The 13,031-nt window shown below is 40.4% G+C and overlaps 1 protein-coding gene across 1 annotated transcript; it reads right to left on the bottom strand.

Moving 5' to 3' along the window:
* Nucleotides 1–4,240: 4,240 nt before the first annotated feature.
* On the bottom strand, nucleotides 4,241–12,540 carry lrif1 (ligand dependent nuclear receptor interacting factor 1). Its single transcript, XM_030422778.1, has 3 exons — nucleotides 11,862–12,540; nucleotides 6,337–7,912; nucleotides 4,241–5,408 (listed from the first exon to the last, which is right to left on the bottom strand). Exons 1-3 carry the CDS (start codon nucleotides 11,876–11,878, stop codon nucleotides 4,581–4,583), a joined length of 2,421 nt encoding a protein of 806 aa, XP_030278638.1. The 5' UTR covers nucleotides 11,879–12,540; the 3' UTR covers nucleotides 4,241–4,580.
* Nucleotides 12,541–13,031: the final 491 nt, after the last annotated feature.

Below are 13,031 nucleotides of genomic sequence, written 5' to 3'. Positions count from 1 at the left end.
ACTCCCAGTTTTGATTAATTTTGAGTCAGTTTAGATGTTTAGAGGACACCGAATCTATAAAAATAAATAGCAGGATATTTATGAACATTACACTCTGAGGTGACATTGGAGGTAACAAAGGCAAGTACCATATCAAACTATGGCTAAATAATATAGAGAAAGGTGTATAATACAAGTTACAGGTAGAACACAAGAGTCCTGGAACAGATTTTAAAACAGAAGTATGCCCAAAATTATCACAGCAGAAAACTAGAAAACTTTAATCAAGCAATAGCAAGTCACGTTTTCTGCACGAGGACACTCACTCACGTGTAAAACCACGCAGCGGCACAAACAACATGGAGGGAGGAGAGAGATGCCTTTTGTAGCTAGAAATACAGTCATCATTTTGAGTTATTACAAAACACACGCACAAATGCTTGATCAAGGGTCGGCCCGGGCAGAGAATCTAAAGTCTGGCCGGTGGCGGGGATGAGAGCACCTGTTGTCGGCGGGACGGTCGCGGGCCTGCGGGCACATAATGCCGGCAGCAGAGATGAGAGCATGCGCTGTCGGCGGGACGGGAGGTTGCAAGCCGGGGACGGAGAGTGTCGGTTCGGTCCCACTGACAAGCGTCAACAGACTCTTCAGATATTCAGACTTTACCTGGTGACAGTTGCTGTAACTATCGAGGGTAAAGTGGACACTGCAGAGACAGGTGATGGTGGTGATTTTTAACTCTCAACAGTATCTCCTCTTGACAAAATCGATCCACCGTTTCCTTACATTGTCGTCCTTAGGAAACTTAATTAAGCTAACAGCGCCGTTACCCTGCACACTGTGGCATCCAGGAAAGATGCACGAGCGATGTGGAGGAGACATGACTGTTGAGCCGACTGGTTAGCTAGCTGCAAACTATTGTAAGAGATGCTATGACTCAAGAGCGAGTGGAAAAACCTCCGAAGCAAATGCGCTGAATGTATTTATATGGCTTCCGCAGCAGGGCCGGGTTTATGCAAATCATGGCCGCGTGATTTCTGACCCGCCCATTAAATCCTGAACACAGAAATCGTGAAACAGTTTGTGAGCCTAGCTCCAAAATTACATTCTGAATGGTTGAATGGCTTTTTACATGTTTTAAGGAAATACATTTATGACCTGTTTAATGTGTTTAGAAGAAAATGGCTGAATTTGCTTTACACGGACTTTAACTGAGAGAGATGGTTTAGAAGTAGGCTATAGAGATATTAGGCTATATATTACTCAATATATATATATATATTATATATGATTATAAGTAGCTATATAGATATATATATATATATATATATATATATATATATATATTAAATTAAATATGCACTACAAACACACTGTAATCACTGTTATCTGCTTCTATTTGATCAACTTACTTGCATTGAGATGATATTATCCAAATATAAAAAGCTCTGTTTTGCCCATCTTTCCATCCAGCCAGTATTCTGCCCTATGCAGTAACCACAGTGACAATCACACAAAATTGAGCAGCCAAAAAACGCAAGCAGAACTGAACCAATTTGAAGAAATATTAGGTCTCAACATTCACACCAATGACATTGTGCTCGATTGATTCTGAAATGCAGGTGCAATGTATTAAGCATATAAATAACCTCAAAATCGACTCAAAATTAATAAAAATCGGTCCACCGGGAGTTGAAATATGGCCACTTTTGGTTTAAACTGTCATTTTGAATTTTGAAAATGTCAGAAATGGATTCAGCATCCTTAATAACCCCCAAAAGCACTCCAATATTGTCCATATCGGCCAAGCATATAGGCGATCAATGCTAATTAATGCTAATAATGCTAATTATGCAAATTGCCCAACATATACAAGTTAGCAACCAGCAGTTTCTTAATACTGGGGACCCGCACTGTACATTTATATAATAAAACTTTGGTGTACTCAACATTTCCGGGTTCACAATGGGGCTCTATGGGCTGGCAAGACTGCTCACCTCTTTGCAAATGCACCTGTAACGACTCATAATTATCAATTACAGGGCCAATAAAGATTATACTTTTTCAATACTTGTCATGTATTGAAGCTTTAGTTATGTAAAAGTTCATACACATAAATAAAACTATAAAATGTTAACTTTGGGACTCATTTGAACACTTTATCTTGTGCAGGAACTTGAAAATCACTGTGTTTTAAGCATATTTCATTGATAATGATATACTGCTAATATAAAGTTATTTTTCTGAGGGCTCCTAGGCCAAAATTACACTATAGACCCTAAGGAAACACCATGCAAAATTTGGTGCTTTTATCACCTCTGTAACGGTATTTTCACTATCCCACCGGACTAATAGGGGTTCTATTGGGCAACTGTATTTAAATATGGTATTTGGTACAGATAATGTATACAAATGCAAGCAAGTCAGCTTTTATATTCCAATAAGGACAATATTTAATGACATTTTGTTAAATTGAAATATCACCAAGTTGTCTTCAGAAAGTCTTATGGGCTGATCATTCTGGCAGTAGTGTACACTGATTTCATCTTAAATCGTTGCACAAAGATATATAATCTGATGGACTAAATGTCATAACTATCAGAACAGATGGGATAATGTAAACCTTCACTTACTCCACAATACTGCAGAGGAAGAGTTTTTACAGCCGCTCCTTTGACCACTATTCAACATAAGTCAAGCAGCTAGCCTTGTTATGGGATTGGAAAATCCCTGCCGCGCTTGAGTGCGAAGTCAAACTGAAATTTCCAGCCTTCTGCTTTAACTAAGGGGCAGCATTTTCTGCTTTCTCAATGTTTAGTTCAAACCTTTTTTGGCATTTATCTTGTATACATTACTCAAAAGAATTGAGGGAACACTTGGATCACACACCAGATCTTGATGAACACACTATTCAAGTTGAAAATCTTAACGATGTACACTGTATAATTTGAGAACCAAGTGATGTAATGGTCAGTTGTACCTCACAGTGTTCCACATGCAAACTCCACACAGAAACCAAGGAGCACTAACCACTGCACCTATACTGGAAACATTAACAGGTTAACTCCCCTTTCGACCTAATGGAGCAGCGCAACATACAAACCATTTATCAAGTATAACCCCAAACCCTTATAACCCTTAGAACACCAGCGGCATCACTATTGTTTTTGGAGTTTTGATGTCCCTTTTGAGTTGTCAAATTATATTTACTATCTAATACAATATTTGTTATTTTGTAAAGTAGGAACAAGACAGGCAAGTTTTGCATCCTTCATTTCCAAAGGTGTTTTTTTTGTTTTGTTTTTGTGACCACCTTTTATTGAATCTTTGAGACCATACCAATATGAAATGCAACAAAACCATACCAACCATAACGTTAACTCGTGTTTTTGCCACCGATGACTCCTTTTTGATGTCAACATATGTAATAATTCAATGAGCTTTTGTGACTTCAAGCTTTAAGGTATCATGTTAAGAGTGGGATGTTGGGAGAACATCGCCAGTGCATCAGACAGACCAGCACAATCCTTGTATCAAAAAAGTTTAACACCCTTGTATCCACAGTACATGGGTGCTGGGCACAAGGTCCAGTTAGGTGATAACTGTTTCATGAAATGGCCTTTCCTTGGAGTGAGATATGCCCTGTGAATATAGTTGAAAATGATCTGGGTTTGAAGAAGCAAGGATTATGGTCCATATATTGTCCAAGTCTAGTGAATCCTCTCCAGTATAATAGGGCAGTTCTTTAGACCGTACAGGTACAATGGAAAGAGCTTTGAAATGTAGTCCGGGTGAGTTGTTATAGTTGAGAAACCAGATCCCCTTTCCGACAGGTAATGGAGTCAGGATTAAGTTAATTGTTTTAGAACAAGAATATTGTATGAAAAAATTAGAGACTGAGAGACCATCTCTTCACTGACGTCGGAGGGTTGTCGCTTTAGACGTGGTCTTTTACCACCCCAAATAAATGTATATACCAAAGACTGAATTTTGTCCTGTGGTCTCTTGTTGTGTTAGAGGTAACACAGATTAGATTAAATGTATCTGTGGTAGTTTTATTAATTGTATAACAATTGACACACAAGCTGGAAGAGATGTGGGCAGATGAGACCAGCACCCGGCATATGTCCCCCCCCCCCCCCCCAGCTCCAACAACACCACACACCTGAGCCAGAACAAACAGCCAGTCACGCTGATGGTAGTCTTGTAACGGTGAATGGTGTCTGTCTCGTTCTGCTCTGTAACTTCAGTGAGGGTCGGATCACAGCATCTAACACGTTTATTTCAACATACAGTTTTCAACACAGCACACTGTTCTGATTTCATGAGTTCTGTTTGTAGGCAGCAACTACCTTCCTTCTGACAAACATACACAGCTGGAATTTGATTGGCCACAGTGGTGTTGCACAAATCCCCATTTTCAGACAAAATTCACTGTTATATCAATGTTAATTAATGCCAACTTTTCAGCAACACCATACTGAAGCAATCATACTTGTCCTCGTTAATTCCAATGAAAATAAATAGCATAACAGTTTATATACTAAAGCTACTTTCTCACTAAATTTGTCCGAATCTTTGAGTTTTAAATATTTGTAATCTCAACTCATGCTGTTTCTCATCAGTTCTAACGCTGCTTCTTTCTCTCTCAGGAGCTCTTTGAGTTTTCTGATCTGTTCCTCTTGGTTTAGTTCATCAGAGTCCATGGACATTGTGGATAAACTGTCACTGGCTGGACCCTTGCAGGTCTTACTGGTTTGCCTGTTCTTGGCTGTTAAAAAGCTGATTCCTCCAGATGTTTTAAAAGCTTTTCTCACAGTCTTTGTTCTTCCACCTTTTTTACTCATCTGCTCTGTCTGACATGACCAGTTCTCTGTCTCTACTGACTTTGGACTGGACCTCACTGCAGGAACTTGAGTACCAGGGATGCAACATGGACAAAATGTGCGCTTTCTTGTTCTTCCCATCCTCCTTGTGTTTGTATTCAGATCCACACAGTCTTGTGAATTGGGAATGTCTTTTTCCTCTGTGCTGAGGATGTCATCATCTATGGGTTCCACATAGCCAATCACTGGCTCGGCTTCAACATCACATGATGTACCCCTGAGTGAACTTTGACCTGAATGGTAGTTGAAAGCAGAGAGAGGTTTTGTGTTGAGGAGTTTCACTTGTTTGACACTGATGAGACTGTCAGTGTCTTGAGGACTGTTAAGGTTCTGTAAAGAAAGTTCTTTCTCTTTCAACCCTCCCACTGGGTCATGATGATCCTCCACTGTCCAGGTGAACCCATTTGACGCCTCATCAATCCTCTGCAGGCAGATTTTCACATCAGCTGTTATCCTAAACATCTGTCTCAACACATGGTCGGCCAACTGACAGGATTTTGGTGCCAGTGAAGATGTCAAACTTGTTGTATGATACATAGAGCTCTGCAAGTAGAAGAAATAACACTATTTAAAATACAAAAAATAGATAAACAACACTACCAGTCCACAGCCTGCTAACACATACATTACCTATGAGAGGAATACACTTTCTAGTGACGCTTTTCTACCAAAGTTATTGGGTCTACACACTTCTTTAAAATGGGTGCACCTGCTAAAAATCACCTACTGACCCCATTGACAAATAACCAGTAGGCTTTAAAGGCCTCACTGTTACAGTGGAATAAAATGCTGAACTGGTGAAGTCAGTATAACACAGGAGCTCAAGTTTCAAGAATGTAAGTAGCTGCGTTTAAGACCAAATCATTGTAAGCTATCCTTCTGGGAAAAACTTCTTTGTTGTCATATTTCTCAGATTTGACTGACTAAATTCAAACACAAAAACCTAGCAGGGTCATTCCATACCAACTCACCCAGGGCATGTCATGTCATGGATTTTCTTGGAAAAATTCACGTTGAAGCAACTAATTCACGGTACCTTGCAAAAGCCTATATTTTATGTTATTTTATACAATTTTGAAGCTTGGCCCATGGAGCTAAATGTCAGCATTTTTGTGGTTGTCTGTATTGTGTTCTAAGTGTGCTAACGTGAACCCTGATCTGGAGAACAAGATCTGTACCCAGGGCATCTCTGCAGCACTGTCACACATTTGACCTGTATCAATAAATGGCAGCTTCTTGAAATGAAGGTTAATTATGCAACCCTAATGGAAATTTAATGGGACTTTATTTGTGATCCCAGATTTTTACCTGCTGAAATGATAAAAGTTATCGCGCAGTGGCCTAACAATCTTGTGTGATGACGTGCTGGACACTGCTCCACAGAACCTGTGCAGTTAAATGTTAGAATATCTTAATGTCCTATTGTTACACACTTTCCTGCTTGAAAACACTACAGAGTAGTCCAAAGTACCTCCATTTTGGGAGTATCCTTCCCTATTAGAGAGCATACTCTGCTGTTGCCATCAGAGGGGCTGGGGTCTGCTGGACTTTCTGTTTCTACATCCATGCTCTCCAACTGTTGGGTGGCGACACTCTGCCGACAGTTGATGTTTGAGCCTTCATCGTCATGCATGTTCACCACTGCTGAACCGCAAACATGCGTGCAATTATTGACTTTTCTGACAACGTTTTCAGGTTTCCTTTCTCCAAGAGCACAGATTTCATCTCTGCCATCAGTGCCCGTTGGACCATCCAGGCACTTTTGCTCTGTCCCACTGCTCGGTCTGTGAGTGCCCATCTGGTCTGTTTCCTTTAGTATCAGATGCTGTGCTGACCCAGACTCAGATTTGGGTGGAATATATGACACAAATATTACATTGTCTTCATCCCAATGAGTGACTTCTGCTTGTTGAGACGACTCATCCTTTTCATCTTCATCACAAAGGTCAATCACCTCATCTGATTGATCTGGGATGATAATTCTGAGGTGCTGTCTTGTTTCAGTTGCAGCTGACTCAAGTGATGGTTGGGATGATGGTCCCTCCATTTTGTTGAATTCATAACTCTTTGTTCCTGTGGTTGGCAAGTCACTTTTTCCCACTTTTGGTTGTAGGCTGTCCTTTTTGACTACAAAAAACACCTTCCCGTTGCATGTGAATGTAACCTTTTCCTGTACTGCACATCTTCCTGGATTCAACTGAGGAACTGGTTTTGTACTGACATCAAGGCACTGCTGACTAGCTTTTTCTCTCTCTGCCACAGCTGAAAGAATCTCTGAAGTAACAGAAGGAGAATGAAGAGGATTAAGAGTTGGAGCCGTTGAGCTTTCCTCTTCCTCAACCATCCACTTTATGGGGCTGTTGGGCCTTTGTGGAACCGCTGGAATCAATTTTAAATGTTTTTTTGATCCTTTTGAGGGGCGTCCGCATGAAGTTTTATTTGATGTCTTGGAAAGCAGATCGAGCGAGTGACGTGCACTCTCGTCTTGATTCAAACTGAGAACGCCTGAACCTGGACAGATAAAAATCTGTTTCTTGGTGCCTGGAGGGAGTTCAGATGTTGGGATTTTTCTCATTTGTGCATGAGGGGGAATCTGAAGGCACTGGCCTCTGGGGAGTGCTGGAGATTGCACCATCTCTGAGAGCTGACCTGGAAGTCTTCCTGATGTCTCACAGTGTGCAGTTGCAGGTGATGCCATTTGAACTACTTTGGCCATTAATTTCACAGTCTGTTGCTGCAGGGAATGCTTGTTTATTGAATTACTAGGATCCAAACATACTTGATTAGGCAAAGCATTCATGAGGGAAAACTGCTTTCTGACAACTTGCTGACTGGCAGAAGGATTCAAAGCTGCCTTTTTTACCACCTGAACAGGAGATGAGGGAATACTTATGGTCACGGCCTTCTGTGGTGTAGGATTGGTTTTGGGATTGCTTATTGGGGATCGGAAAAATCGTCCATTGACCATCTGTACAGGAATCAGCTTCATGATGTTCTTTCCATCAGCTCCAATAGCAGGTATTGCCTGGTAGAAGACACCGGTCCCACTGAGAGTGAACAATGACAGGGCACAGACTCGTTAGACAGGAACAGTAAGACATGTTACAGTTTTACTTTTACATACATTTCTTTTTGTTAAGATACAGTAATAATGCAAGGGATCTATAATTTTAATTTGGTGGACTGATGTAACTTTAGATGATTTGAGTCAATTCTAATTCGTAGGTGTCTGATTCGGTTCAGAATCAATTTTTGACCCAAAACGCTTCTCAATTCAAAATCGATAAGTCACTTGGTTAACAGTGATTCACCGATTGTACTGCAGGGATCAAGATAAGCACATCATTAAAGACACATCTCCAAGTAAATTGCCCAGTTGTGGTGGAAATGCAAATCCGTGCTACATCGAGTCAGACCTTGCAGAGCCAGGCTGGCAGTTGTACATGGAAAAATGCCATTACACAGTTTCCTTAAGGAAAACCTTCCCAGCATAATCAAGAGTGTGTATGCCTGTGTGAAGGTTTGAACTACATTGGAATTTTTCCTTAACGTGAGAAGATGAAGATTCAAAGCCCCGACCTTGTGATCACGAGCCATGTGTTTTACGCATTCTGCCACCATGCAGCGGAAGAAACTACAGTTAATCAATCATACAGTCAAACATGCGGACACATGTGTGAAGTCTGTTAATACACTAGAACATTTTCTTAAAGTGAATTGAATCCATTACCACAGCTTCACAAAACATGAGCTTTATCCACTCTGCCACATAGCAGTAGGTGTAAGTCAAAGTTGGCTGAGCATCTGGAATAGGGCTGCACTACTCCTAATAGTAGTACTCCACCAAACAAGTTTAAAGACAGTTCTTTTACGGGCTAGTAGGAGAGGTTGTATTATGCTGTAAACATCTAAAATGATGTTTCATAATAGCAAAAAGTTTAGAAATTAAAGGAGAACACAAAGTTTTATCCAAAACAATGGAAACCACTTGGCGTTCTTCAGGCACACCTGCAGATGTCCTGACCCAGACCTGAGAGCACCCTGTAATTTTCTTTTTTGACATAAATTTGTATGTTTCAAAATGCAGTGTTGGGAGTAACGCATTACAAAAGTAATGCAATTACTGTAATGCATTACTTTTTGCTGTAACGCAGTAATGTCAGGCATTACAAAAAAAATATTTTACTTGGTACAAATCCCAGTAACGCGTGTTACAATGCATTTTAAACCCGAAATTAAGTTGTGTGTTGTTTTTATACAAATTCGCCAACAGCTTCCTGTTAGTGCTGGAGAACTATTGATTGAGGAGAAGACGACTGCAGCAGCAGACAAGTTGGACTCTACTTGCAAGATGGACATACGCCCATTATTTTCAGTTCCTCAGAGACAAGGATGTAAAGAACATTATAGCTACGTGCACTTTGTGTCCAAAACCAAAAGATCTCTCTACCTCGCGAAACAACACAAGTAATTTAACGAAACATCTAGAGCGGTGCCACACTAACATTAAGCTAGTAACCAAAAGAAAGCAAAGTGAGGATGAGAGCGGAGAAAAAACTAAGCAGCAAAAACACTCTCCCGTTCTGTGATGCTTGAACCTCAAGAAGTGAGGAGACTGTGGCAGAGTATGTTGTCGAAGATATGCTGCCACTTTCAACAGTGGATTCTCCGTCTTTTAGAAAAATTGTGAGCAAGATCCCCGTCCAGGCTAGCAATAACAAGGTAAGCTATCATTGCCTCAACAGGTTAGTGCTGCTGGGCTACTGACTATAATATATCAGCCAATAGAACAGCGACATAACGTCAATCTGTTTCACATCAGTCTGTATCCAGATAAAACATACAAAAACTTCATAAACATTAGCTAAAGGGCCTTACAATGTAGGCTAATCTTACTTTATTAGAATTAAGTCATGAAAATGGGAGAAAAGTGAACATTTCCTTTTCACACTTAAAGCTCTTAAGTATGTTAGTGCCTGGTGTGACATTACAGAGACAAACTGAACAGTCAGTTTCTGACTCTGGCACTTTCAGTTCTGGTGCATCAAATTCGACCTTCTCTTCAGCCATCCTTCTCTATTGCTACCAGTCTGCATGTGTAACGACACACGGACAATCAGGCGCTAACCTAACGAGGTCACTTAACATGATTAGTGGTGCGTTCATTATTATTTAGCGTGTTATGGTTTAGCTAACGTTAGCGGTTAACATAAAGTGTTAACGTGCAGTGTTGGCCTGAGTTACTCAAAAAGTCTTAACTTACATTTCTTGTGACTGGAGAGCGCAGACTCTCCCATTGCACAAATCTGCAAATCTTTTTTGCAGACCTTGCATGACGCCACTCTTTGATTCTCTTTGACTGAGTATTTATCTTAACCATAGTTTGTAGTTATCATTTTCAAGCCAACGCTTATTAAAACAACAGCTTCCCGGCATTTTGTCATCTCCTGCTGTCTCTCTTTGAAAGGGGCGGGGTCACACACAGGCCGGCAGGTCGCGGAGAGGAGCAGAGAGGCTCAGTGAAGCCCAGGAGGAAACATCTCCACATACAGTTCTCTTACTGATTTTATTTCTCCTTGTAATTAGCAAACTATCCAGTCTGATCCCAATTTTGTGAAAGACAGAGTATATGACATTAGCATAGACATAATGTCAAGCACTTTCAAGCACTTAAACTAAAATCCAAGCACTTTTCAGACCTTGAAAACACAACATTGAAATTCAAGCACTTTCACGGATTTCAAGCACCCGTACGAACCCTGTATAAAACACAGAAGCTTTCCAAAATGCGCCACCATAATATCTCAATGAGGAAAAATAAATAAGGGGAACCATAAATATAGGTCTACATTAGCTGCCGCACTAACTAACGAAATCCATCTGACAACATGCAATGGTGTTAAACAGATTAGAGAAGCGGGGGGGGGGGCAACAAATCCTAATCTTACCGAGGGACCAAAATGTGTAGCGCAGGCCCTGCTCTGAGTGGGCTGTCTGCAGCTGACAAGAGCAACACCCATGTTGGCTGGGATTTTACACCTAGTTATAAGCAGGACGCACACTTTCACATTCTCTGTGTTGAAATCAGATTTTTTCAAATCACAGATAACAAAGGCAGGCGTTAAAACACAAGTCTCAGGCTGCAGGTCAAATATCAACCACTGGTGTAGGCTGATAAAGAAGTTCTGTTTGGCACTAAACTGAAAATAGTTTAATCTTTATCAACTGATAAAATCCTGAGTCAGGTTCAGAAAATAACATCAAGTAATTGTAGTGTAGCCTTTAAAACCTGAGAGACAACACTATGTAGTGATATAACAACATTAAAAATATAAGATGATATATAATCTCATATCACAATAACAATATAATATAAATATATTGCCTAAACCTTAAACATTACATTTTTCTGAGCTAGCATTATCCCAAAGCAATTTACAAGTGCACTCAGTGTTGTGGATACAAAGCCCAAAATAGACAGAATCATGCAAACACATCAACCTCATCATATATTCTGAACTGCTTTAATTGTAACATCAGCCAAAGCAGAGACCGTTCTAATGCTAGTGTAAGACTGGCAGCAGAGGGTCACAGCTAGTCTTCTAAACTAGGCTGTCCTGACTCCTAACTCAAATAACCCCATATTGAAAAACGTTGAATCACTCCTTTATCTGAACATATCAAATGTGGTCAGACATATGTCTGAAGTATTGTTTGGATTTCTATTCAAAAAATGTATAGTAAATATTGGTCTTACACAAGTTGCCACAATAATAGGACCTTTTTTTTTTTTTGTAAATTATTACCCGTGATTATGTCGCAAATTTAGTTTCAAACATGAAAATTTAAAACCAAAGGACATACAATAACTGAATTTGGACCAGGAACACCAGTACCATCACTCTACAGGTTTCCCAATTGCTTAACATTAATTCAGTTTTTGAGTAACATTATGACATTTGTTAGTTATTTCCCTTCCGAGTAACTGTAACGTACCTCTGAACCGTATCCATGTCTTTAATTGCTGGACACTTCGCTCATGAAAATACGTGAAACTTGACGTGTAAGTGTTCACAGCGGGTCATTTACAGTAACGACAACATCAACTTTGACGAAACGCGGTACAGAATAATTCGTGGAGCATGCTAACGTTTCCTATGTTGACATTGAAGCAATAGCCATGACGTTACTGGTTTGTCGGTGTAAGGTAACGCTAGTTATTGTGTCGTATTGCTTTCGCTCTTAACGTACAAGGGGACGCTGCCTCGCCATGGTCGATGATCGACTGAGCAAACCACCGTTTTCACGAGCGTTATACTAAACAGAATCTTTACTCCACTTTATTTCTTCTGAGCTTCACCTCTCGGCTTCCGTTCATGCGTCGCATCTGTTACATCAAACTTCCGGTTTGTTACATGGGTTGTATTCAATGCAGCAAATCATTTCAGTTGTGTTTTCATGTTACTTTTTGCTACCAAGCCGCGTTTTTTTTTTAAAGCAGGCTCTTGTTTGGATTTAATATAATTTCCCTGTGTTTTTGCGGTTGTCTTTTCCACTTAACGCAATAAGTGACACCTACAGTAGTGTTGCCAAATAACGGTAGCTTTTGAACATGTTTTTCCACTAACATCCGCTCTAACAGGTTCCGGTTCCGCTCTGTGAAATGTTTGTCCGGTCCTTTTGGAGGCTCGGCAGGAAGAGCACCAGGTTCTGAGACCAGTTTTCGTAGTGGCCAAACCCCGTGATTACATAGTCACGTGATGCACTGGGCACCATCACTATGTTTTTCCCATAAGCTAACATAGTGAAAGAAGCGTCTGTAAAACGGACGATATATTTTTCTTTTTGCCTCACAAGCCCCGCTAATTGACTTGTTTCACTGACATCATTTCGGCCATTTGGTCCAGTAAAACTGGAAAGTCTTTTCTAGTCTAGTCTACTCTATTTTAGAGTACAGGGGCAGTCAGCTGGAAGTTAGCCAGCTCGGTTGGTGGAAGTCTCTGATGCACACGCTCCCTGTGCTAATCACGGAAGATCCGGGTGCCCCCCCCCCCCCAAAGTAACTTTATTAAGGTTCTCACAAATCACAACAAATAACAACAACAGAACAAACAGCAGAAGCCCTGTACAACGATAACAATTCCTTATTCAGACCACAGACAAGCA

The sequence above is a fragment of the Sparus aurata genome, chromosome 7 (assembly GCF_900880675.1).
Source record: "Sparus aurata chromosome 7, fSpaAur1.1, whole genome shotgun sequence".
In the NCBI taxonomy this organism is placed as follows: Eukaryota; Metazoa; Chordata; class Actinopteri; order Spariformes; family Sparidae; genus Sparus; species Sparus aurata.
Note: the sequence above shows the minus strand (reverse complement) of the source record. Positions and strands in the feature narration are given on the sequence as shown.

What these genes read in the sequence shown, in the direction of transcription:
- lrif1 (XM_030422778.1), bottom strand. An exon ending in AGGATACTCCCAAAATGGAG is followed by an intron (nt 5,409 to 6,336) that starts GTACTTTGGACT and finishes TTCTACTTGCAG; the next exon opens with AGCTCTATGTATCATACAAC.